Here is a 27,939-nt window from a genome sequence, read left to right as displayed (position 1 = left end):
TTTTTATTGCTCATTGAAGAATAACTTGATTTTTTGAATATAAAATTTTAAAAATTCATAATAAAAAATAGTAGATCAAGCATTTAAAAGTATAAAAATCAATAAATACATACAGCTGTTGCGTATTTTTTTTTTTTTTTTTTTTTTTTTTTAATTAAATAAAATAATAAAAACTTTATTAAGTTTTAATAACTTTCCTTCTCGGCAAAATTAATTGGAATGTGACTTTGTTGTGTCGCACTTCTTATCACCTCCATCCACCTGAAAAAAAAATTAATCAATAGGTAATTTAAAAAAAAAAAATGAATTTTTAATTATTAATTTAAAATAAAAAAAATATAAATACCTCCCGAAGGTGAAGTCACTCTCGGCACGGAAGAAGTAAACGTGATTTTTAAATTGCAATTTAAATACATAGTCTTTATTAATGCCGTCTTTTTCAGAGGGTGTCGAGACCGTGTAGCCCAGAAGCGGGAGGCTCGCGAGCGGGAAGTCGTCTTGGTGTGATTTGTAAAAAAATAAACAAAAGTTCGTAAAAACGACCCAGAGCTTCTGCCAGCCGTTGCTGTTTTTAAACTTCCGGAGTAAAAATCCGCTAAGTTGGTTCTGGAAAGCCCGCAATTGGTCGCTGTAACTTATGCTGGTGTTGCGGTGCCAGCACACATGGACGGTTGTGTTGCTGCGTTGGGATGCTTTGGCTCCACCGCAGTTCGTTCGGTCTAATTCAAGACCCACTTCATCCGTCGATCCTAATGCCGCTAAAAATATAAATTTTCAAATTTTATCCTTGAATTTTTCCCGGGCAAAATTAAAAATAAAATAGAGTAATTACTTGATGATTTAAGACTGAGATAAGGAGTTTTTCCATCGACAGTATCAGCTTGCGCGATAGCCATATTTATATCTTCTAGCCAACGCTCCTTGTCCTCTTCATTATTGGCAGCGGCAGTCAATGATTGATTGCCCTGTTCAATGACAAAGACAAAGTCCGAGCCAGTTTTGTTGTCCTCCCCGTCTTTAATGACCATCCCCTTGAGCGGCAGCTGACCTTGCACACGGAAGCACTGCGCAGGTTGCTGAGTACGGAATGTATAGAGTAAAATATCGGAAAATAAAAAAAACATCCGCTGCTGATAGCCCTTGAGACTGTATTTCTGCAAGCATCCTTGGCGAATAAAACGACGGCCTTCCTGGACTAAATTATCGAACCCGTTGATGTCGCGCTGCAGCTCGCAGAGCTGGACGAGGTTCTGCGCCTGGTTCAAAACTGTCAGTCCCTCTAGAAGAGTTTCTCCGAGGCGATCTCGCGCAGCAAGACAGTCCTCGAAGTCGGTGTGGTCTTTTGGATAGTGATCTAGCAGACGATCTATAATACTGTTGTAGTGAAGCAGTCGCTGAAGCGGCTTGAGGAGAAACGAACTCAGGGGAAGGTAACAGTATTTCTGGCTCTCGAATTCCCGGCATAATTGGTCGAAGCGACGTGATGTGCGGATTGAGTATTCCATCTTCTCGAGCACTGGCATTAAGTTCTCCAAGTATTGATCGTAGAGTGGCAGAACGTTTAGCAAAGTGTTGTAGAGAAAGTCACCGATATTGTGCCGCGCGTTGCTCTCCCATCGGGCGAGACGCACTTCCATTTCTTGGAGACATGGCCCGTGGGCATCGGCTAGCAGTTCTATCAACCCCACTGCGGATTCCCCTTCCAGATCGGATTCTCTTGACACTTCTTCTCTAAACCACTGAACATACGCTCATTTAATTTGGGAATCGACCAGTTGATATTAGAAAAATTGTATTGTATTATTTTACTCACCACATTTATTACGTCCAAATCTTTCTTGAAAGTTCTCTCGGTCATAAGAAGTTCTTTGGCAATAAAATAAGCTTTGTCTGTTGGCCATTTCTGTAATTAATTAAATATTTTTAGACTTTTCACTATGAAAATTTAAAATTTTTAAAGAAAAGGAAGTTATTGATTTTGATCCGATTTTTCAAAATCGAGTTTTCATTAGATCTCGACATTTTGAGGGGATTTTCAAGTGGACGTATGTGTGTGAGTGCAAGATTTAAAATTGATAAGATTTTGAAGTCAATCAGACGAGTAAAAAATCAAAAATTTTTCTAGGTTTTTGTTGCATAGCTCGTAAACTATTCGATAGATTCGCTTCAACATTTAATAAAAGCTTAGTCTCAGAAAGTCTTCTCGATCCCATAAAGTATTTGGGAATCGGTTTTATTCCAGAGATATTCTGACAAAAATTAAGCCAAATGTACTCAGAAAAAAAGCATTTCTTGGCACAAGAATTTCTTTATATTATGAAATGAAGGGCAAAATTTTTTGAGTCAAGTAAAAATTTTTTGCGCCAATAAATCCTTCTTTTCTGTATATTTTTGTTTGGTCCACAAGTTTTTTGAGCTCAAAAATTTACAAACATGACATCTCGGAGCTCAAAAACAACAGGAAGATTTGGGATCCGCAGGTCAACCGATTTTCAGATTTTTTTTACAGTCGAATCGCGTTATGAGTCCGCCTACAGGGATATAGGGGAATATAATTCTAAGAATTACTGTACCTCCACTTCTACTCAACAGTCAAACGCCGTATTTACACTTCCCCTACTTAGCAAGTGTGTGAGTGTGTACATGATTATTTTCGTAGTCATAGAGGGGGAATATCTTCCAAGAAAAATAAGTCGACGGACTCATAACGTGATTCGATTGTATTTACTTATAATCAATTACATAACAAAGTAAAAAATTGATCAGTATAAAAGTTACCTTAGTTTTTTTAAGATCTGAATCATCAAGCTCGCCGATCTTAGCCGTTCTCTCAAGACTTAAATTAGCAGCATTTATCACACTAACATTGACACTAATATCCGCAAGACCATTTGTCTTTTCAGTTTTACCATTCAGGAAAAATGAATTATTATTCTCAGCCTTTGGCGTTCGATCTTGATCTTGATCTTGCTCTTGGTCTTGGTCTTGATCTTCTTTAACATCAACACCATCTGCAATAAAAATAATATTATAAAATCATGATTCAAATTAATCTCACAATTTAAAAAAATGTGGAGTGAGGCAAACTGAGGAACATGCGACATTGCAGCGTGTAAAAAAATAATTAAATGAAATTAAAATAACAATTATATTCTAAATATATATGAAAATAAAATAACGTGCCGTGCATTCAAAATTGTGCTAAATTTTAAATTATAATTTATCACTTCTTATTTATTTAAATATAAACATTCAGTCTCTTAAGGTTTGGATGCACAAATAAAATCGGAGCCTTATGAAAAAAAATAACAATAATTATTATTATTAATTGACTGCTTACATAATATAAATATTTAATGTACGTAAAATAAATAATAGATGCAGCGGATAAATTTTTGTGTTGGTGCGCAATCAATAACATGGAAAAACATTTAATAAAAATATATATTATATAAAGTTTTTTTTTCCTTTACTTGGGGATTACTCACACTTGGTATTGTCATCCAGTCGACCAACAATTCCACGAGTGCGATTTAATATTTAAGAAAGATACAAAAAAAATAAAAATAAAAATAAAAATAAAAATAAAAAGGTTTATAAAATTAAATATTTAATAAAATTTTCAAATAATAGATGCAGAGTTGCCGCGCGAATACAGAAAATTCAAATTTTAAATTCACTAGAAAAAATTCAGCTAAAATTTTATTTTAAAAAATTATAAATTTCTTTTACTACTCTAGTAAAAAATATGACAGTGTTACAATTATAATCACAACATCTCTGCTCAAGAGAAAAAGACTTTACTCAGCCTCAACTCTTCTCAGTTTTTTTTACTCAGGTTTAACTCTACTCAGTTATATCTTTACTTCAACTAGACTCATAAAGAATTGATATTTTATCGATAGGCTAAAATATGTGAGTAGAGTTGAAGCTGAGTAAAGTTGTCACCGAGTCTAGTTGAAATTAAGTAAAGATATAACTGAGTAGATTTAAACCTGAGTAAAAAAAACTGAGAAGAGTTGAGGCTGAGTAAAGTTGTTTTCCCTTGAGTAGAGATGTTGTGAGTAGAATTGTAACACTACCAAAAATATATGATACTGAAGTTAGCCGACGTCCAATAATTTTTTGATTTTTTTTTAAACAATAAATTATTAAAAATAAAATATTTGAAAAAATTGCACCTATAGTTTATTAAATTTTCTACATGTGCATATTTTTATTTTTATTTTTTTTTTAAATTAAGTCGTTAAAACAAAAATTCGAAAATTTTTAACTGTCTGCAAACTTCAGGATCATAAAAATATTTGAATAAATTAATAATTTATTTTTATAGAATATCCTGGTCATAAATTTGAATATTTTTATGTTCGATATGGGGACAATTTTGAACCGAGAGATCGGAGTTTAAATCCCGCTCGGGGCGAAGTAATAAAATTTTTAAATTCATTTTTTTTTACTGACTGGCAACTCTGATAAATTTTGAAACAAAAAATAAAAAATAAAAAAAAAATTGAATAAATTTTTTTTACAAAAGATTAAAAACTAACGCCTGTAAATGACTTTGTATATAATTTATTAATGTTATTATTATGTATCAATAATCAATGTACAATAAATTTCCTACGATTTAATTTTTATTATTTTGTTCACTTTAAAATTTTTATTTTTCCATCACGTTCTTCCTCAATTTAATATTATTTTATATTTTATTTAATAATTTCATTTATTTACTTTTTATTTGCGTTTTAGTAAACACGCAGGAAGAGCTCAATTTGATTTATCGAATAACGTTATTAATTTTTTTTTAACAAGCATCGTTTTTGTTATAAAATCGACGCGTACCTTTACCTTTCATTCATTATTATTATTATTATTAATTATTTATTTATTTATTTATTTATTTATATATTCTGCCAAAAGACAAACGGGTATAAGTTACGTTTTTTTTTTAAGATCGACAGAATTTATATTTAATTGTATCATTATTAATTATTATTATTATTAATAAATTTTATTAAATTGAATTTTTAAAGCTCAGGAAAAAAAATTCTTGACCGACAGTTTCAATAATTAATACTGATGTTTAATTACTAAATTAATTTATTAATTAATTATCAATTTATAAATTAAACTGACGACCTCAAGATAAATTTTACCGTAAAATATTTAAATATATTCACTTGTACAATTTATTTGATACCGTATCGTCGAGAATTTTTTTTTTTTATATATATTTATAATAATAATAATTATTTTTTTTATTAATTAACAACAATAATGAGGTGATTAATAAATTTCAACTGTGCAACATTAATAATAATTCGGAAATCGATCTAAGTAAGAAAAAATTATCATATTAATTTATCATCTTGTTAACAAATAATTTATCATATAAATTCTTGATAAAAAAATTTCTCAAAATTTTTTTTTTGAATTCATATAAAAAACCATGGGATTATAATTTTCTTTCTCTCTCTCTTTCTCTCGGTGACAGCAGGTTTCAATTAATTAATTAATTAGTAAATTAATTAATTAATTAATTAATCGATTAATGAGATTTAATAAAACTAACATGCGCAATAGTGACGAGATTTTAAAAAATTTTATAAAAGGAGTGTATCAGTACAAGGATAAAAAAAAATATTTACGTTTTATAAAAGGGAAATTTTTTTTTTTAATTATTAATAATTAATAATTAATTTTTTTTATATTAATATTTAGATTTTTATAAAGATTCCCATTGTTGCAGTCGACAGGTGGTGATTCATTGACATCTTTATCAATTACTAATTAATTAATAATTAAAAAAAAAACATACATAAAGGCACCTTAAATATATATATATATAAATATACATACATATATATATATTTATTTTTTGAATAATAAATTATTTTAATTAAATGATACTGAAGTTAGCCATCTAATAATTTTTGGAATTCTTCAAAATGGATAAATTATAAGAAAAAAAAATATTTAAAAAAATGCACTGTAGAAAATTTAAAAAACTACAGGTGCAATTTTTTCAAATATTTTTTTTTGTAATTAATCATCTTATAGAAAATCCAAAAATTATTAGACGTCCGCTAATTATGATACTGAAGTGACCCGACGTCTGATAATTGTTTGATTTCTTTTTAAAATGATAAATTAAGAAAAGAAAAATATTTGAAAAAAATGCACATGTAGAAAATTTTAAAAACTACAGGTGCAATTTTTTTAAAAATTTTTTTCTTCATAATTAATCATTTAAAAAAAAATCCAAAAATTATTAGCCGGCTAATTATGATACTGAAGTGACCCGACGTCTGATAATTTATTGATTTCTTTTTAAAATGATAAATTAAGAAAAAAAAATATTTGAAAAAAATGCACTTGTAGAAAATTTTAAAAACTACAGGTGCAATTTTTTCAAAAATTTTTTTTTTCATAATTTATCATCTTAAACAAAATCCAAAAATTATTAGACGGCTAATTATGATACTGAAGTGACCCAACGTCTGATAATCTTTTGATTTCTTTTCAAAATGATAAATTAAAAAAAAAAATATTTGAAAAAAATGCACTTGTAGAAACCTTTAAAAACTACAGGTGCAATTTTTTCAAAAATTTTTTTCTTCATAATTAATCATTTAAAGAAAAATCCAAAAATTATTAGACGGCTAATTATGATACTGAAGTGACCCGACGTCTGATAATTTTTTGATTTCTTTTTAAAATTATAAATTATGAAAAAAAAAATATTTGGAAAAATTGCACCCATAGTTTTTTTAATTTCCTACATGTGCATTTTTTTTTTTTTTTTTTTTTTTGCAATTGATTTTCCGAAAAAAAAATCCGAAAATGTCAATTGTCTGCTAACTTCAGAATCATTATTTTAAATGGTGCGTTTTTTTGTGCTTCACATCCAATAATTAATTATTTAAATATAATTAATTATTCATAATTACCAAGTTGTTAATTAAAAAAAATTAGTTCTTTTTTTTTATGGTAATGACGGAAGTAAGAGGGTCGCTACTTATTAAATGGTTCATAGGTGGGGTAATTAACAAATCAACCAATCAAATTATTAATTAATCACTTAATTAATTAATGTGTATATATATAGTGTTATTAATAGTTAATAATTAATTGTAATTAACATTAATTAGATGCGGGGATGCTAAGTACCACACAACACAGGACAGAGAAAGAGAGTCAAGTGTTTTAATGTTTTTAATTAATTATCAATTAATATTAATGACGTGTAATTTGATTATATTATTTATTTATATGTATGAGTGTATTTATTTATGTATGTATATGTAAATTTGCATATAGTAAACTACGAAACAAGCAATGAAAAATATTTCGTCTAAAAAAAAATCTAATTGGCACTCGAGGGCATTAATGCCCGCGGCAAACATCGAGGGAATAAATCACTGAGATTTATTTACAATGTTGGGATTAATTAATTAATTTGCTGACAAATGAAATTGTAAACTATTCTAAGGTGATCTAGTGAACTATACAGTAGATGAAATAAATAAGAATGTGATGGAATGTGATTGTGATGCATCTAAATCTAGTTTTTAAAAATATGCATAATTAGTAAAATTTAAATAAAATGGAAAAAGAAATTTTATTTTTACATATTTTTTTTTTTATTATCCGGAAATTTATAAAATAAATTTCAAGATACGCCGTGTGATACGTGGTACTCAGCTTAACTGTAATTATTTTTTTAAATAAAAATAATTTATTTGATTTTTGCCTGTTGAGTTCTAAGACAATTAGTCTAAGGACAAAAATTATGAGAAGTTACGAGTTTTGGTGACCGGAGTACGCGAGTTTGAATCCCGCGGGTGAAATTTTTATCAAATAAATTTATTGTATTTTTTTTTTTCAGTATAAAATTAAAATCATAAAAATAATTATAATTATTTTGACTAGTTTTTAATATCACAATTTTCTTTGGTATAAATTTGAAAAAAAAATTTTTAATTTACTTTCATAATTACCCGATTTTTTTTGTAACAAAAAATCAAAACTAAAAAAATTTTTTTTTAAATTTCGCGGCTGATTAAAAAAAACAAATTTTTTTTAATTTTAAAAATTATCAACTATCATTCTCATCTACACAAAAAAAAAATTTCTTGGCGCAAGAAAAATTTCGCATAATTAATTGATGACAAAAATTTTGTACTGAAGTCAGAGGTCTGATAATTTTTAGAATTTTTTAAAAACAACAAAAAAAAAATATTTTAAAAAATTGCACCTATAGTTTTTAAAATTTTCTACACGTGTATATTTTTTATTTTTTTAATGATCTTTTAAAAAAAAAAAAATAAGTTGCTAATTGTCAGCTAACTTCAGAATCATCAAATTTTCTTAGGACTGTAAAAAATTTCTCGACAAAAATTTTCTAGGGTCGAGTAAAAATATTTTGCGCCAAAAAATTCTTTTTCTCTCTGTATTAAAATTAAAAAAATTGCATTTGCGTTTTAAAAAATTTTAAATAAATTGTAAAATTACAAAAAAATATATTTGGCCTACAGTAAAAATCATAAATATTTTGTCCCTAAACTAAAATGTCTTATCACCTCTTAAAGGCATTTTTCATTTTCTTTTAAGTTGTATTACCCCACATATGCGGTTGTTCATTCTGGATAGGCTGGTAAGAACCGATTAGTGAGAGTGCGTGGCGTTGCATGAGCCAATACATTACGCACCGGGTTGACCCGGAATGGCACGTGCCAAGCCGGCGAATTAACGTATCCATTCGTGTAGTTCCATCGGTTGTAATCACCACCTGTCAAAATGTTACGTACTACTTTCATAATAATTCAACTACACCAATTTCATTTTTAATTGACCCATCAATTAATTACATTTAAATAAAAAAAAAAGCCCGCCAATTAATTAATTAACCAATTAAATTCCATCGATCAATTAAAACCGCGGGCTTTCATTCGACTTTTTAAAAACGTAATTATTTTTTTTTTTTCAAATGAATATTTCCTAAAAATTGTTCCCTAATAAAATTATTTATCGCCTACTCCGGCATTTTTATTTAATAGTAATTTATTTATTTATTATTTAATTAATTAATTAATTAATTAATTAAATTTATTATTTGAACTACGTGTAATTGGGCGAGGCTCGTGTGCTTAATAATTAACGATATTATAATTTAATTGAGTACACAAATATATCAGTCGTTTTTCTAATTGGAGTAATGGTAAAATGAAATGAATTTTCCAATGAATATAAAAGTAAAAAAAATGATATAACTTAAAAAATTATTAATTTATTATAATTAATAATCGTGTAAATTAATTTGTGCAATGATTGTGCATAATGGGGTATGATGGTCTATAGATGCATTATTTTACAGGTAATACCGATACGAGTCTACGTGATTATTTTTAATTGTACAATCGGTTAAGTCTCCTCATGCCAAAAAAAATACATTTTTTTGCATTTACTTCAAACGCAATTAAATTAATGTTTTTTTTCTCGTCAACTTGAACAGTCGCACCATACATTCAAACTTTATAGAACTCCACATTAATTTACGACCATGTATTTTTAAATAATACGGTCTCTACTTTTATTTTTTTTTGTCTATTTGTGTGACCAATTCCCTGGCAAGTCGTCGATTCGGCACTCAACTTGCGCTATTTTTTTTACGGATTAATACTTTGTGTAAATTTATAAAAATTAAATTATAAAATAAATATGGCACATTTATCACAAATAAAATTTTAAAATCCTAATAGAGGATTTTTTTAAAAATAAAGTTAAATAAATAGTTAATTAATTAAAATCGACGTGACGTTAATCTATAATATTGAGCAACTTTATTATTTTTTGTCATAATTATTATTTATTGAACGTAAATCACTCCCGAAATCATATAATATAGACTCAGTACCTGATCAGGGAACTAGTAACTGATCACTCATATATTTGTACATCCATATTTACTAAATATAGATATATAAATATATGGAGTGATGAAGTACTAGTTCCCTGGTCGGGTATTAGGTCTTTTACTTTACAGAGAAAAAAAAATTTCTTGGCGCAATAAATTTTTTCTCGCCCTAAAATTTTTTTCTTAATTCAAGAAATTTTTTGTATTCTGTTTATAATGCAAAAAATTTCTTGATGGAAGAATTTAATTTCTCACCCACAACAAAACTTTTCCTGCTTCAAGAAAATTTTTTTTCGCATCAAGAAAATTTTTGTACTCAATTCATAATGCAAAAAATTTATTGGCTTACATAAAAAATTTCTTGACGCAAGAATTTTATTTTTATCCCCAACAAAAATTTTCCTGCTTCAAGAAAATTTTTTTTCGCATCAAGAAAATTTTTGTACTCAATTCATAATGCAAAAAATTTCTTGAGACAAGAATTTTTTTTCTCACCCACAAAAAAACTTTTCCTGCTTCAAAAAAAATTTTTTTCGCATCAAGAAAATTTTTGTACTCAATTCATAATGCAAAAAATTTTCCTGCTTTAAGAAATTTTTTTTCGCATCAAGAAAATTTTTGTACTCAATTCAAATGCAAAAAATTTCAGGCCAAGTAAAAACTTTCTTAGGGCGAGTAAAAATTTTCTGCGTTGATAATTTTTTTTCTATGTATATATAAATATATATGAGATTTATTAAATTACCCGTTTGCTATAGTAGATTAAGGGAGGAAAGTGTATTGTTAATAATTGATGACTGACGCGTGGTGCGATGATTGTCATCCATTTGTAAACTTAATCGTCAGTTCTATTGTTCCTTAAATCAATCAATCAATCAATTAATTAATGAATTAATTTATAATAATAAATATTATTATTTATTGTATTGATTTACTCATTCCTATTTTAAATTCCTTTAGTAACGACTTAATACTATCGAGTATTTTATTGTGACCTAACTACAAGCCTAGCACTAAGACTCTACTGCTCTAAACCTCAATCGAACATCCTCTCAACTTGTTTTTTTTTCTTCCTTTTTTTATCGCAAACAATTCTATACTCAACAATGCTTACGCGATTATTTTTTCTCTCCAAGACATTCCGGTTGGAGAAAAAAAAAATCATTTTGATCTCTATTTATTTTTTATAGTTCAATTCCTGTATTAAATTGCCATCACGAGCACTCGACATTGCTTGTGTTATTTAAAACGATTAGATCGTTTAGTCTATTGACGTATCTCGTTGTTATCAGTCTCGAAAATCCTCTCGAAAAACTTAAAACTCAATAAATAAATTACAGAATCTACTGTTCATGACCCAGAGTCTCCATCATATCTTCCTCCTCTTCGTCGGGATTTACATCCTCCTGTTCCTCGATCAGGAGCGGGGGCGGAATGTTGGCGACGTCAAAGCTAGAGTCCGTGCTGGAGACGACGTGTCCGTCTTTTATCTCCAAGTCCATCGAGACACGATGCCGTCGTTTGGCGTTGAGCTGCCGCTTGCGTCTGAAAGCGCGTTGCCCGCGGTCGGGAGTGTGTGCGGGACTGTCCATGCTCGAGGAAGTGTCACCCTCGCTCTGGGGACTGCGACATGCGGCGTAAGCTGCCATAGTCTTAGTCCGTATTTGCGTGCGCACTGGCATCGGGGGACTGGAGGTCGTCGACTCCCCGCTCAAGCTCGTCGTCGAGTAGTAAGGAGTTGATTTAGCTCTGTTGGGAAAAATCACCGGCCGCTGAGTGGACCTGGTGCCGCGTCTGTTGTCCAGAGGCACGGGGTCCGAGTACCCGCGATTGAATTTATGAGCAGCTTCTTTTAATGCCCGGGAAGATCGATCTTCATCTAGACTCATTTCGACCCGCGGTTCTTCAAAACTCCATTCGTCGTCTCCAGACCTCGACCTTGAAGCCAGACCAGAGTATCTGTCTTGGGTGTCCTCTGACATGCTGTCAGCAGGACTGATCTTCATTCTGCTTCGTCCGATATTACGTACCGGCACATTGTCGTACAGATGTTGGTCTTCGTCTTCTTCCTCTTCTTCTAAAATAGGCACAGGTATACTTGGCAATGCACCGAACTCCAAATCTTCATCGACTCCTTCTTCCTCCTCGTCATCATAGTCACGGTGAAATACTATCTGCGGTGGTGATATGTCAGTGTAAGCGTTTGTCGATTGATCATCGTCGTAGCGTTTGCGGTGCTCGTCGAATTGACTCTCGACAAACTTGCGCGCTTCGTTGAACTCGTCGTTTCTTTGGTCGTCATCTCCTTCTCCTTCTTCACCGTCATCGGGGTAACCGGTGTCGTCATCATCGAAGCCCAAGTTAGTCAGGTCTTCTCGTGATGCTGATAAATTGACATTTTGACATTTAGAATTTGGACGCATGCTTGTGACACTTTTTTCCGAAGTCGTTGTGTCACTTTGACTTTTTTCCGCGGCTATTGCCGTGTAGTATTGCTGCCCGGGGATGACAGTAGTGCTGCCGGACCAATCGGAAATAGAAGCGCCGAGTTCGGCAAGTGAGTTGTCATCGGACTTGGTGCCAGAGTACTGGCAAAATTGACGGACTGTGTTGTTCGAACTCGACCACTCGGACATGGAAAGACCCATGGAAGTGTCTTCGCTGTGTGAGGAACCAGTTATGTAGGAATTGCTGCGCGGCTTGACGACTATTTTAACTGTGCCGTCGACTAAAGTCGCAGAAGTTGAGCTCTGGTTGTCCTCAAGCAGCCCCGAGTGCAAATCGTCATGCAGAGTTCGATTTTCGTCGCTCGAGTCGCTGTCTTCGTTACGCGGTGTCTCGGTGCTGTCAGTCACAGTCACTTTGACAGCTTCCTCGGGTTTTATTTCCATGTAGAAGGTTTCCACGTGACTGACCACCGGAGTCTCGAAAACCGGAGAGCTGGGCGGCGATGGCCAGTCTTCTGAAGTCTGTAACTGCAATCTAGATCTCCTGGTTCTCGGGGACTTTGTGTCGTCATCCGGATTACCAGGCACATCTATAGGGATGTCTGGGAGCTCTGAAGAGGTTCTGCGGTCTTCAGAAACCGACGGCAGAGCCGTTCCAGAAGGCGGATCTGATGACAATGACGGCTGATGGTCGCTAGACATCAGAGACTCGTCATCCAGACTCGGTGACCGCGATGAGGGTTTAAATGAGTCCTCGAGGTCGCTCTTGTCTTGCTCGGAAGTTGTTGATCTTTCAGAAATACGTGAGAGTGTGCGCGACAGAGCAAAAGCTCCGTAATTGGCTAGTATTTCTGGACCTATTGTGTACGCAAGAGCTCCCGGGTAGTCTGCGAGGTCTTCTCTGAAGCTGTCTTCACCCGAAGCACCCTCCGGGTACTGATGATGCTGATCACTATCTGGAGGCATCCAGCCCGCGTCTTCTAGACTAGAACTCCCAGAACTCTCAAGAGGAAATGGCTTCCAGGTGGAACTCATTTCCATTCTTGGTCCTGGTTGAGATCCGCTGCTGCTCTCGTCTTCCAACGAAAGTTCTCGGCGGCTTTCTTTGATCATCGCGATCTCACGGTGATCCACAATCGGCTGCAGGACTCCGATACCCAGTGGACGGGCTATTGAGCAAGAACTTGAGTCCGGATCCTCGCGATCTGGAGTATAAGTTATCGTCTCTTCACTTCTCGATCGTTCAGTACTCAGTCGTGACTTTTTATTATCCAAATCCGCGTTGCTCAGGTCCGCGGAGTCCATTCTCGGTGGTTCGTCTTCCGGGAGTTCTTCAGCTTCTTCATCGTCCTCTTTACGCATCTCCAAGTACTCAGGTGTCAATTCGACTTCAACCAACGTCTTCTCGTCCATCTTGTCAGCGTAATCCGGCGACGAGACGTCACTGTCAGGTCCCTGCATTTGAATTTGCGCATCCAGAGCATCCAAAGTGTCTTCACTGGTGTCTCCAGCTGAATCCAGTCGCTGCTTCTCCTGCTGCTGGGCCTGAAAAACCGCCTGGTCAAATAACTCATCATTCTGCTCTTCACTCGCCGACGGCTCTTCCTCCACATCCGAACATTCCTCAATAGAAATCTGAATCGGCGATTTAACCATATGCGGAGCATCGTCCCCATCAAAGTAATCAATCGGCATCTCCATTTGTCCCTCGACGATGCTCACCGTGACATTCGGTACATCATCGCGTTCAATGGAACCACGTGGAGTCGCCTCGTCAGTAGTGATCGATAGAGACGACCCAATTGTCTTCATTTTACGATCAATCCCTTTCTTTTCACCCTCCGAGCTGTCAGTGCCACTCGAACTCTCGGCTTTCTTCTCCCCCTTGGTCTTTTTAACATCACTCAGGGGCTTTATCTGATTGTCTTGAACAATGTCTGGCTCCGCTGATGATTCAACAGAACTTTGATCAATGAACCTCGTAGCCGGCTTAATCTTCGTCGTTACCGTTTCAACTTCTTGCGATTGTCTCTGCTGGACTTGTCCACTTTCTTGCTCATACGGAATCAAGTCCGGACAAGTTGTTATATCTTGGAATTCATTCAGCGGCGACTCGAGATACTGAGTCGAGGGCTCAGTCATTGATTGCGAGTCGGTAAAGATTTCTGGTACTGGTGTAGGATCAGTGCTGTCTGAACGATGATTGGGTGATACTTCAACGGCTGTTGGTTTTATTTCTTTCTTATCATTATCCAGAGCTTTATCATCCGGGTCATCAACGGTGTCGTCCTTAGGAGACACAGCGTTCGCTGGTGGTAATTTATTTAACGGAATCAATGGCGCCGTAGTGTCTAAAGATTTAGCACGACGTTGAATTGCTGGTGACTGAATAGAATCCATACGTCGTAGCACTGGTCCACTTTCACGAACTACCAATTTGTCTTGCGCAGTATCATTCAATTTTAATTTTAACTTATCCTCGTCTTTGTCTACGTCAGGTTTTACTTCGATTTCCTCAGCCGCCGCTTCTTCTTCGCCTTCGTCTTTAAGAACCGGCAGCTCTTTGGCATCAGGACTGCGCGCGGGTGAACGAGAAGGTGATCTGCGAATAGGAGACACTTTGCCATCAACGGATTTGCCTTTCATTATTTTCTTCGGGGATACTCTGTCAATAGAATCTTTCTCCGTGTTGCTGAGACTCTTGGAAATCCCCAGAGACTTGGGCCGCGCCTTATCAACTTTAAAAACAACAATTCCTTTTATCAATTCGTCATCAACGGAGGCGGACTTAGCCCGCGGTTTCTTGGGCTCTTCGTCTTTAGACAGAGAGCGATCAGTCAACCGGGTCACTGACTTGGATCTCCCTTTCTGTACAATACTGATCTCCGGTTCCACATCAACATCAACATCCGTCGAGTCAATGATTATTATTTCCTGCGGCATGTCTAATTTTAACTTCGACTTATCGATCTTAGAGGTCGCCGGCGACACGCGCGACTCTTTGGATCCCGTCTTCTTAAGCGGCGGCTTGTCGCCTTCAAGTGACTTTGACTGCTTCTTGAAGTCCTTCTTGGGTTCCGACTTGGCTTTTTTTATTTTCTTCGGCGACACATCTTGGACAAAGTGTTTGTTCTCAACTTCCGGCGACAGCAGAGTGTCTATCGGCGCCTTCTCCTCAGCCAGCGACAGTGACTTTGAACGCAGCGGCTCTGCATGGGGTCTCAGCATAAATGGATTAAAGTCAGGGACTTTCAGTGTCTCCAATTCAAACGCTGGCTTAACTGGGACGTCATCAAGCGGTAAATCTGCTACCGGATCAACGAAGTCATCAAACCCAGTGTCTATTATTTTAGGACGTGATACTTTTGTCGGTGAGTTTTTACTTATTTCAGAGAAACGTGACTCAATACGATCTAAAATACGTTTTGTTTTCTCAGGTATGCTGGGTTTTTCAAGAGTCTTTGGTTTCTCGGGCTTTTTCGCTGGTGAAGTTGCTGTTGAAGTCTTCGGAGATGCGTCTGGTTTACGTGTCGGTGAAGCCGGTGGAATATTTATCGGCGTAGTCGGTCTGTGTGTGGGTGTAGCCGGCGGCTGAGGCTCAATGTCAACAGTTATCACTTCTCTAGTCGGTGATTTTTTAGTCGGCGACTTGACGGGTGATTTTTCTTTAGTCGGTGACCGCACCGGCGACTTGTCTTTGGTCGGAGACCTTTCTAATGTTGGAGATCTGATAATTCCACCTCGGATAGGAATCTCTGGCAGCGGAATTTTTTCAATGCTGTCTTGCTTCTCTAGCGAGTCGTCCGGGACCTTCAGTCGCTCTTTCTGAACCTCCTTTTTCTCCAGCACCTGCTTCATTTCCAGGCAAACGATGCTCGCTAGGCTCTGGCCCTTGGAAGGCGAACGCTCAGACCCGGAGTCGGCGGGAGATTTTTTACTCTTCTTATCAATCACCGAAATAATCGTGACATTGGGATCAGTGGGTGATAACTTGTGGATTTTTTCATTTTTTATTTTATCCATCGTCTTCAAAGGCGATTTTAAAATGCCCGTAGGTGTCTTTTCCGTATTTATGTGAATTATTTTAGGTTCCGTGGGTGATAATTTAGGACTGAGTATTTTTGGAGACTTTGTTTTGTCAGGACTTATAAGAATACTCTTCGGTCGATCTGTTATTAATTTCGTAATAGCATTTGGAGTGGGCGGTAGTTTTGTTAAGTCCAGCATTGATACATCTGTCACTTGTTTAATCGGTAGTTTAACTAAATCGATAGATTTACTGGTGACTTTCGTTGAATTTTTACCGCTGTCTGATTCCGACTTGTCCTCAGAAACTGTCCCATTCATGACGCGCTTGTGGAGCGTGTAAGGAATGTCGTTATTTTTACGTGGCGCCTCGGCAATAAACGCGTCCTCGTCACCCGAGTCCGCGGGCGTAAGATCAATAGACTTCTGGTGCATCAGCATATGTCTCTTGCTGTTAGACCCAATTCGCTGCCGTCCAGGACAAGGATCGCTCTTGGTCCGTTCGACGGGAATGTGTCCCGCCAAAGAAGTCTCTTCGAAGCCAACAATAACTCCGCCGACGACTTTCGGATCGTACTCAGTAAATGATGACTTTATTTTGGCTTCACATTCCAGTGGTAAATCAGCGTCATTACGTGTTTCCATAAATACTTTGATCTGTCGCTCACGTTCAAGCCGCTCGGCTTCTTTGCGAGCACGTTCCAAACTTCTCCAGTCATCACGTTCTCTGGGCAGCTCATCCTTTTTATCTCTCGTGTCTCTCCGACGATGTGAGTTTTCACTACACGGCTCCAAGCACTCGATACTACGTCTCCGTTCTCGTGAATCCAATCTCTCTAGACTGCGTCTCTCCCGAGAGTCAACTCTACTAAAACTACGCCTGTCAGCAGAAGTTTTGCTGCCAGAATATTTTTTACCATTACCGTTGTCGTAGCTCTTGTCCAATGAATCCGCGGGAATAAATCGCTCGAGCACAGTCTTCTCTAGCGAACTCAGACGTTCAATAGTCCGTGGATCGAAGTCGAAAGTAGGCCGCTCTCGTTCGCGGGAATCCAGACGCTCGTAACTCTTTCCACGTACGTCACGTGAAGAACTATGACGGTGATCAAAGGGACTCTTGTTGCCAGAATCAATCCGCTCCCAAGTGTGTCTCTCATACTCGTGAGTCTTACCAGGACTTCTGCGGCTTTCCCTCGAATCGATTCTCTCCATGCTCTTCCTCAGTTCCCTTGAATCCAAGCGCTCGACACTCTTGCCGCGACATGAATCCCGATGATTACGCTTTCCATTGCGCTCTTTATTATTGATACTCGTGTCAATAATAAATCTCTCCCCGTTATTCCGTTCAATTGAATCCAGTCTCTCAATGCTGCGGCGCAACTCGCGGCTGTCATCTCTCTCCACACGTACAGAATAAGTCTCACGGAAATCAAGACGTTCCATACTCCGTCTTTCTCGGGAATCCACACGTCCCATTGACGATCTCCTGTCGCGATCACTCTTATCCCACCGTCTGACATCACGTTCCATCCTCTTACGCTCTTCTCTCTCAATATTTTTCCTCTCCTTGGCCATCAGTTTCTCAATACTTCTAGTCTCCTCCCGCTTTTTATTGCCGTGATTTCTTCCGAGACTACCGGTCTCGATATACGGCCGGTGAATTTGATCCTCCAGACTGACGATACTTCTAGCGCGCGTTGTCCTCTCGCGAGCTTGGTCTAAAATTGTTTTACTACCGTCGACCGGACTCAAGTCATCGTCAATACGGGATTTAGGTCGCATTATTCCCTCGTCCCTCAACACTTCGGAATCCACGTGCGTAATTTTATACTTTGGTTTCAAACTCTTCAGTTCATTCAAAACAGTCAACTTTTGCTTCTGCACTTGTAAAATAACCGGGTCTTTTCTGACGGTATCCTGGTGCGGCAACGGCGGCTTACCTGAGTCACCTATATTATTTTTAATTTCAAATTTACGTTCGATTTGCGTCGACGAACGCTGAATTCGCGACTCTGTAACGATTAAATTATTGTTAGTAATTGTCGTGGTCGTCGTCGTCGTCGGTGTCGTCAGTGGAATTAAATTATTTATAATATTATTGTTATTATTAGTATTATTATCTAATTTATTATCTAATTTATTAAGAGTTGAGTGCCGATCCGTAGACTTTGATTTATTAACATTTTTAATATCCGCGAGTACAGATTTAAATAATTGTTTGTCGGTAGATTTAATAGAACGATGTTTGACGAAGGAATCAGTTTCAGAGTCCATTTGAAACATTTCGTGTTCGATTCCCTCGTCGCTCTGATCAGACAGTGCCTCCTGTTCGTCGTCGTCCTCGTGAGGACTTGAATAAGACTCGGGATACTCAAACTCGTGCTCGCGCTCGAGGAGCTCGTAGGAGTCGTGGGACAAATCGTCGTGGGATAGGTCAGCTCCTGGTCCCGACTCTTCGTGCCCGGACTCGGTGGAGACCGAGGAAGTGCCGGGATAGGAGCTGCTGTAAACGCGTTCGGGCACCGAGTCGTGATCGAGCGATGGCAGCTTTGAGCTCGCTGCACTGTACGAACGATTGCTCTCGTCGTAACGAGTTACAGGTGCATCTAATTCGCCCTGCGATGGCAGCTGGAAGGTGTCTGCTAACCCGGCCTCCAGCTTGTCATTGCGAGGCTGCCGCGCGCGACCTGAATCTTCGAAGGAAGTCGCGTAAAGCTCACGACAGCTTGCGGAACGCTGCCAAGGATGTCGGGGTAGGGGTCGAGGTGGTGGAAATTCTGGGGGACTGCTGTTAGAGGGGCTGATACGACCTGTTGATGATGTTATCCGTTGCTGCTGCTGCTGGTGGTGAAGTTGCTGCTGCTGCTGCTGCTGCTGCTGTTGCTGCTGATGATGATGGAGTTGCTGGTGAGCAGCCGTAATATGCCGTCCCGGTGCTTGATTGGGAGTAGCTGGTGTATGGACGTCGATAGAGGTGAGCGTCCGACAGGACATAGCTGTGTCGTCGCGACGGTGATGACTCGTCCCGCCCATCGAGACACTCGTCACAGTCGTCGGAGAATCCGGCGTCATCGAGCCGCATGACAGAGACAGACGAGGTGTTCCCAGGGCTAAATCATTTTATGTCATTAGTATTTTTTTTTTTTTTATTATTTATTTTAAGAAATCATTTTTTTCTAATTATTCGTTTAGTTTATTCTGTTTAATATCAGGGCAATGCTTTTATGACAATCAGAAGCGGAAATGTTGTGGATTAAAAAGACTTCTACCTAAATTTGGTTGAAAAATTTTTTAACTCACCGGGGGGTAGTTTTAAAAAATATATCGATAGGTAAAAATTGAAGCCAAGTCTGATCTTAAAAATTAACTCAAGTTTATTTTTTTACCTTTAGTTTAATAATTGCGAATTTTGAAAAATTTTTATTTAGGAAGAAGTCTTAATTTAAAATTTTTTATAGCAAATAGCGACTACTTATTTATTTAATTTAAAAAAAAAACCACAACATTGTATTGTATAAAAATTTAATCGGTGCTCATTCTGCCGATTTGTCTTTAATTTTAATTATTAAAATGCAGCTTCAACTGATCAATGTAACGAAAAAAAAAATAATAAATAAATAAATAAAAATAAAAAAAGCTCCTACAGTCTATGTCACCTAAGCACTACTCTACAATAGGACGTTTATTTACAAATTACTTTAAAATAAAAAAAATAAAAAAAGCGAAATCCAAAAAAAAAATAGAATTTTTTAAAATGAATCATTTTGAAATAAATAATTAATTATTATTTTATTGAAGATAAATTTAATTGGTGAATTTATATCAGTGTTGTTCGGTCGTGGTACATACCAGGGTCGCCAAGGGGCAGGAGGGGGTGGGCAGAGATGCTGGAGCTGCCCATAAGCGAGCTGCTAGGGGTGGCGCCACGATAACCTCCCCCCTCCGAGCCCTGCAATGCCCTACAACCGCTAGTCTGCCGGAATGAATTGGACCTGCGAGCAAGAGAGAGTCAAGTTCAGCATCAGACCTGTGTCACGCTTTTATATCAGGATGACAACCTTTCTTTCATTGTCTTTTTACATTAATTTTTTTTTCTTGTTATATTTAAATAAAAAGTATATTTTTTTTCCTTATAATTATTCGCATCCAGTGAATTTTTTTCACTTCATCTCCATAGACCTCGGGCGCTGAGATCTGCATTTTTGTTATCTTATGCTTTTATTATTTTTTTTAAATAGAATTTTTGTTAAAAAAATAATTTATGAATTTTTTATCCTGCTCTAAAGCGCTGGAAACTCGTAGGGTTTAGAACCTCCGTGAATAATTAACTACGGCTTGATGACAAAAAATGTGTGTACTCTTTTGTATAAAAATAATGATGTCATTCAGAAAAATAAAAAAATCAATATCACCTTTTTTTTTCTATATGAAATCATTTTTTTTACTTTTTAAAATGCCAACTATGCAGAATCAAATTATTTTTGGCCACAGAAAAAATTTTTTTTGCCTCATCAGCAAATTTATAAAAAAAATAATTTTTTATCAACAATCTGATGCCTCTTTAGTCAGTCGAAGCACTCGATTTAACACCGAGGGATTTATCGGGTCGAAAATCATTAGTTTCTTTTCTGGGTCAGAGAACGTCTGTTCCTACCCGGTAAATTAGTTTCAGACTTAATTTAAACCGTCACAATTTGATTTTTTAATTGTAACTCTCAGGATAATCATGTGTCATTCTAACTGACCGAGTTGACAGTTTAATTTATATAAAAATTCTCTCTCTTCGACTGACTCCAGCATTTAAATTTTATTTTATTGCAGGTAATTGTAAAAAAATATTGTACCTGTCACGGGACGAAACAAAATTTTTTCCCGCACAGTATAAAATTATTTATTCATTAATTACAGTCGACTACTCGTCATAAGCCTCTTCCCCTCAATCGGGAGTTACTGAGTCCAAATAATTTCCCCCACTCAAGGGGGAACTCTAAGGAGTTTCGTACCAGAGAGCCCGTTATAAGCCTCCGTTCAAATTCTCAAAATTATAAACTAACAACAGGAAAAATAGACAAATTAATGATGAAAATTTACTGTCTATTTTTCGCGGATAATTTAATCATTAGTAAGTAAAAAATAATTTATTGTTGATAATTGTAATGATGAATTATATTAAAAGCTTCTGTTACAATTTAAAAGTTTTATTGAGCATTAAGTTGATTAATTAAATTATTATTTTAATCATTACTGTAATCAATACCGTTATCATTATAATTATTATTTGTGTAAAAAGATAAGTATTTATTTTAGCGCCATAAGCACCAGGAAAATCGGGATACTCGCGTGTAACAAAATGTTGATATGACGTTTAAAATTATATAAAATAAACACAGGCTTATAACGGGTAGTCGGGAACAAAACTACGCACGGTGGGAAGACTGAAATTCTAAAAATTTCCCTACGTCCCCTAGACCAGGCTCATGACGTCTTCTGTAATTTGATAAATTATGTGCTAATTTTTTTTTTCGAAATCAAAGGTACAAAAAAAATTTTTTAAATCAATATGCGGTGTAGATTTTAAAAAAATTGCATATTTCATGTGACCAAAAATATCAAGTCTGCATAATTACAAAAAAATAAATTTCGTTAGTCTATTAAATAAATAAATTTATTTAGCATGCGAATGTTAAAAAAAGTGTAAAAGCTTTCGCAGATTGTGCGATTGCCGCGGAAATATTTTATCAGTGATTAAGTGCCGGATATATGTGTACATATACATATATATTATTATTATTATTTGTTGTTTGCTAAATATTTACAAGGATAAAACAGAAAAAGTTAAATAAAATAATTACGGGTGTGTTGTACGATAAGGATTTTTTTATCTAAATCGTGACTAATTTTAAATCCAACTAATTTATTTTTTTTTGTCAGCTAAAAATAAAACATGGAGAATTATTGCGATTTTTCATTTAAGTGACTTAGGGACTGAGGTTAACGGGAAACAAATAAATTTATTATTAAATGAAATAATAAAAAAAAATCAGTGAATAGAAAAAAAATAATAATAAGACTGTAGTGTTATTGATAAATAAAAAGGGATGAAACATCGATCATTCAGGTGATTAAATTCGTGCCTGATGGTGAGCCTGACTCCCCGCCACCCATTTGTCCGAGCAGGCAACACTCTACCATATAATTTTAATATTTATAATAATAAATATTACTTTTATGTGCGTAATTATTTTAAAATAAAATAATAAATAATTAATACCGATTGATATTTAAATTAAAAATTTAATGGGTTTATTTTAATTTTAAAATTATTGCAAAAATTTTTTTTGTTACAACGAATTCTATTTCATTTATTATTTAACAACAAATGAAACTGTATATCATTGTAGTTTTATTTACCAAAGTTTAATTATCAGAATAAATTTAATAACATTATTCTATACTCAATACTTTGGCTCGTGTTGGATTACGACGTGTACTGCTGGGATTTGAACACGGAACTTTTGGATTACTAAGCAAGTAATCTGACGAATAAGCTATTTCGGAATACACTTACTCATCTACTAAATAAATATATATATGCTTATATATTTATGAGTTTAAAACCCGGTAAATTTATCTTTCATTTTATTTACTTGCTAATTATTTTTTTGCAATAATTTTAAATAAATTATTAAAATGGACACTTCTTGGAAGAGACGTGCCAGTATTATTTAATTAAAATAATAAATAATTACAGTAATTAAATATAAACAAACATTGTGTGACAATTTATGAGGTGTGCACATTATGATAAATAATATTCATAAACTTTTAAAACCAACATTTGGGCTCCAGGGGACGCAATAATTACTCATGCACTATCTACAATACTTGGGGATGATAAATATTATTAAATTATTGTAATTATAATTTTAATTATTATTTATAGTATGATTATTATCAAAGTTTTGTTTAATTTTAAAAAAAGCATAAGCGTGGATATTTAATTTAAACTGACCTTTGAAATGTTTGACGTTTCACGTAATTATCGCGTACGAATTCGACGATTTGCTTTTGTGTCTTGCCGCTATACCTGATAAACATAAATAAATAAATATAATGACAGACGTTAATTAATAATTAATAACGCAAAAATTTTTTTCTTGACCCAAGAAATTTTTTTTGCCCAAAGAAAATTTTTATTTGCAATTTATATTAAAAAAAATATCTTGGGTCAAAAAATCCTTTTTTCTGTATTTATATATATATAATAGTTATATATATTCAGTTATATTCAGTGACAGAATAATTAAAATATTAATTTATTTATAGAAAATACGAGTTTCTTTTTCCCGCGTAATTTAAATATAATTCGAATGATAGATAAATTTATTTATCTCGATACTTTGCAATAAAAAAAAAGTTTAATCATGAAAAGGCACAATTTCAAGTCAAGAACTTTTCAATGGTACCATATTTTATAATAAAATTTTCCTTATTCTCTTAATAATATAGATAATAATTAACTAATTAATTACCTAAAGGAAGATCCGCGACTAAGGACCCGCGTTTTCTGTCGCAACACGCGTTTGACAACAGAACAACGGAAGAACCCGTGATTCTCGACGCATTTTTTCCAAAAATTTTTACACTCATTACGTCCGTCGAAGAAAAACTCAACGGTGTCTTTGTAATAACCGTAACCCTCTGGGTGTAATTTTATTAAAAAACGTTTTCTTTTGAAGCTGATTTTACGTATTTTCGCCCAACTGAAGGTGTTGATCTTGGTGTAACCTTGGAAGACCACGATGCCCATATGCGCGACCGCCAGATTCAATGGAACTCCCTCATGGTCCTGCATAACACATTAACCGTAATCAATACATTCCTATTAATAATCAATTAGCTAATAAATCAACTAATAACCGATAATATATTCAGCAGTCTCACCTTAGCTTGATGCATTTTCATGCCGTAAAGTTCACATCGTCGTGCCGTTTCTAATAAATTTAAATCTGCTTCCGCTGGAGACTGACCTCTATAATAAATTTATTTATTTAGATCAATGTCAAATATTTATTATAAATGATAATAATTACAAATAAATAAACAGATAAGTTAAGGGCATTCTCCCCCCCCCCATTTTTTTTAAATATTCAATGACCTTGAACTGTTACTCAGTTGCTATCAATGAGACTAAAAAATTTGACATGAAGATTTTACTGAATTTCGTTTTACTTCCAATTGATAACAACTGTGAGTAATTTTTTATCAAATCTATATCTCAGCGACAGTCGAGTCATTGAATATTTTTTAAAAGTAGAGGGGGGGGGGGCAGAGTCTGATTATTCCCTGAATTAAAAAACTTACGAATGTTTTTTATGATTTTCCATAATTCTTCTCTCAAGTTCATGATCCTGATGCGGGACAAATTTGTATGTCGACAAATAAGTATGATCTGGATAATCTTCAATTACATAATCGCCACATTCAGCTGCAAGAGGAAGAATAAAATATTAATAATAATGACAATACAATTGGTTTATTTAAATTTATCGCACGTAATAATTCATCACTTCTTTTGACACATCTGTTATTATAATAAGTGAGGGCTATATATAAATATGAATACATAGAATTAAAAAGACATGGATATATATGTTACCTTGCACAATGTAACTAGCCATTAATGCAGCAGTATTGTCATTACATTGAAGTAGACCATGAGCAAGATCTCGTTTTATTTGCAAACAAAATAAATATCTTGTAAATTCTTCCTCCAATTGTCCTGGATCCGGTGTGTAAAATTTAACACAGAATCTTAACAGTGGATCGACCATTGTCAAACCTACTTGTCGACAAACAGGTTTCTCTAAATCCAACCAATACTGAAAATAAAACCATCAACCATCAAAAATATATAACTCTCGCTAAAAATACTATCGACTATTTTATATAAAAATAACGTAGCTATTGTTCAATAAACCAGGTAACGGACAAAATAATTTTAGAACCCACTATTGCAGGGTTTTAAATAAATCCGCGAAAAGAGGTCGGGTTTCTTGCGCCCTTTCAATGGAATTAAATAATCATTTTTTTTTTATACCTTAGTTCCATTTGGCTCCTGGTACTCCAGCCCGAAGTAGTCAGCCTCCAATAAATTTAACTGCTTGCATACTTGATCAAATAAAACTCTTCCCAATGCCTTAGCCTGTCGACAGTAAACATATAAATTAAACTGATTGATTTATTTATTTATACATATATTTTATTTATAGGATTATTTTTTATAGTTTTTAAGATAGGGAAGAAAAATAAATAAATCAATAGGTCACCGCAGCCTGCATCTTTGTACCTTCATTTGCTGTTTTATGCATTACGCCCGATAAGTTATGTGCTCTAATAGTCCATCCTTGTGGAAATTATATCATATATTATGTATTAAATGTATAGATATATGTACCAAGGGGCATGCATAAGCGTTCATACATATATGTAATATTTCTAATAGATTTATAAGTGAATCACGGGTTTAATTTATCAGACAATTGGTCCTTTTCATCACTCATCTCACGTTACTCCAAGGCTCCACTTCTTGGATTTTATTTTTTAAAATAAATTACAATATTTATTTAAATTATTAAATATTTGTATTGTAATAAATTTTAAATACTTCAAGAAACCATACATCAGATTCATTAAACTTTGAACGAGGTATTGAAGAACGACAAGAGTACTTGTAAGTTAGACCCATTGACCTCAATAATCGATCATTTTCGCGTACTTACGTCGCGTATTCAATTGTAACAAATACGTTTTGACTTGACGAGTTAATTTTTCGATATTTATTTTAAAAAATGATGAATGATAATGATTTTACCTGGACTTGGAACATGGTGACTTTGTCATCAAGCATCTGCACTCTCACGGCGAGCATTTTTCCAGCTTTACGTGGTGTCGTAGGCGGAGTACGACTTCCACCGTCGACGCCAGCCGGAGTTGAGTGGCTGTGCGGCATCTTGGAGCTTCCCATCATGCCGAAGTTGTTGTCAATATCAATCATTTCTTATTTTAAATAAACAAAACCATCCGCGTTATTCTACTCGTCACCTCCCGCGGACTCTTTTGTCCTCGTCAATGAGCATTCATTGGCCCGGTTGTACCTCGTTAGGTCTTCATCTTTAAAAAAAAAACGTTCACAAATTATTATCATCAGCAAACCAGCCTCCATGTAGAGTATAAAAGAGGAGCGAAGTTAAATAAATACGAACTAAAAATAAACCAGTCGATTTCACCAAAAATTACCCGGAGATAAAAGCCGGATTTTTTTTTCCGAGATTAAAAAAAGGAACAAAAAGAAAATATATAGAACATGTCACTCTCTGCTCTTCACTCTGATGTAACCGATAACAGTAAATAAAAAAAAACTCTGTTTCTGTATCGTATCAGAAATAAATTGCCAGCGAAATTAAAATTCAAATTTTTAAAATAAACCCGGCAAATTTAAATAAAATATTTATTCAAATAAAATGATAAAACGACAGCTTTATAAATTAAGTTCACTTGCTCACTTTCAACGTCATCATTAAAACAAAAAAAAATATATATATATAATAATTTCACGTTAAATTACGTGCTAAAAATAAATGCATAAATCGAAGGCCACGCACCTTTATAATAATAATAGTAGTAATGGAAAAAAACAATAAATAATAATAATAAAAAAAGGAGTACGTTAAAACTTGTTCATGGAGATCCGGTGGAGTGTGAGCTAGAGTTTAACACTGAAGGAGCACGCCCCAAAACACCAAGACATTCAGATACCAGAGAGAGACCGCGCTAACCAGCAAGAGAGAGAGGCAAGAGAGAGAGTTCATTGATCACTAGTCCTGCTACCCGGCATCACATCCTCAAAAAATATTTATCATTCTACACCACAATCACTTAAACCATCACCATCATCATCATCATAATAATAACAATTATTGCAATTAATAATAATAATAAAAAACCAACACTCGGTTTGCGCACTTACACTGTGACCTCCGTTGAAAGCTTCCTCGGAAGCTTCTTAGCTATTTATTTATCAAACACAATGACAAAGCACACGGCTGGTGCGTCAGTATGAAACGGCGATGCTCGAACCTGAACGCAAACACCCACAGAACAGAACAGAACCCTGAAGACTCCCCACTATTTTTTTTCATCATCACACTGGCACGGAGCATCAGCAACTACTAACTCCATCTCTACATCCTACTTGGGTATCGTTTCTATGTAATCTTTAAATGTGTGAGTATGAACACAAGACTCCAGTGGTTATCAACTCTCTTTTTATATTAATATATTATATATTATATACTTGACACTGGTGCTGGTGCTGGTGCTGGTGCTGGTGCTGGTACTGACACTGGTATCATATCTATGATTCATGATTCATACACAGACCGCTAATGTCTTGTCTTGGTACCAGCACACATTGAAACTTGTACTGGATGATGATCAGCCTTCATGACGAATAACCACTTGTTTATTTTTTTACAGTTAATTCAGGAT

At 34.8% G+C, this 27,939-nt stretch overlaps 1 protein-coding gene across 6 annotated transcripts; it reads right to left on the bottom strand.

The window, feature by feature from the left end:
• Positions 1 to 125: 125 nt before the first annotated feature.
• On the bottom strand, positions 126 to 27,646 carry LOC130671215 (FERM, ARHGEF and pleckstrin domain-containing protein 2-like). Of its 6 annotated transcripts, none has more exons than XM_057474965.1 (15): positions 27,419 to 27,605; positions 26,264 to 26,562; positions 25,490 to 25,594; positions 25,049 to 25,271; positions 24,754 to 24,877; positions 24,334 to 24,421; positions 23,922 to 24,238; positions 23,402 to 23,476; positions 20,239 to 20,381; positions 19,200 to 19,499; positions 2,779 to 3,011; positions 1,814 to 1,903; positions 833 to 1,739; positions 347 to 758; positions 126 to 261 (listed from the first exon to the last, which is right to left on the bottom strand). In XM_057474965.1, the coding sequence occupies exons 2-15, from the start codon at positions 26,444 to 26,446 to the stop codon at positions 186 to 188; spliced, it is 3,276 nt and encodes a 1,091-aa protein (XP_057330948.1). In that variant the 5' UTR covers positions 26,447 to 26,562; positions 27,419 to 27,605; the 3' UTR covers positions 126 to 185. The 6 variants fall into 6 exon arrangements, with proteins under 6 accessions (XP_057330948.1, XP_057330949.1, XP_057330951.1 ...); XM_057474966.1 differs by lacking the exon at positions 27,419 to 27,605 and adding an exon at positions 27,054 to 27,322; XM_057474968.1 differs by lacking the exon at positions 27,419 to 27,605 and adding an exon at positions 27,118 to 27,322.
• Between the last annotated feature and the right edge of the window lie 293 nt (positions 27,647 to 27,939).

The sequence above is a fragment of the Microplitis mediator genome, chromosome 7 (assembly GCF_029852145.1).
Source record: "Microplitis mediator isolate UGA2020A chromosome 7, iyMicMedi2.1, whole genome shotgun sequence".
NCBI classification, from domain to species: domain Eukaryota; kingdom Metazoa; phylum Arthropoda; class Insecta; order Hymenoptera; family Braconidae; genus Microplitis; species Microplitis mediator.
This window is presented reverse-complemented; position numbering and strand designations above follow the sequence as displayed.

Excerpts from the sequence above, each read along its gene's own strand:
- LOC130671215 (XM_057474970.1), bottom strand. The coding sequence starts at position 26,446 with ATGATTGATATTGACAACAACTTCGGCATGATGGGAAGCTCCAAGATG. Across the intron at positions 24,422-24,753 it reads GAAAATCATAAAAAACATTC|AGGTCAGTCTCCAGCGGAAG; the intron begins GTAAGTTTTTTA and ends AATTTATTATAG. Across the intron at positions 23,477-23,921 it reads AGTCGCGGATCTTCCTTTAG|GTATAGCGGCAAGACACAAA; the intron begins GTAATTAATTAG and ends TATGTTTATCAG.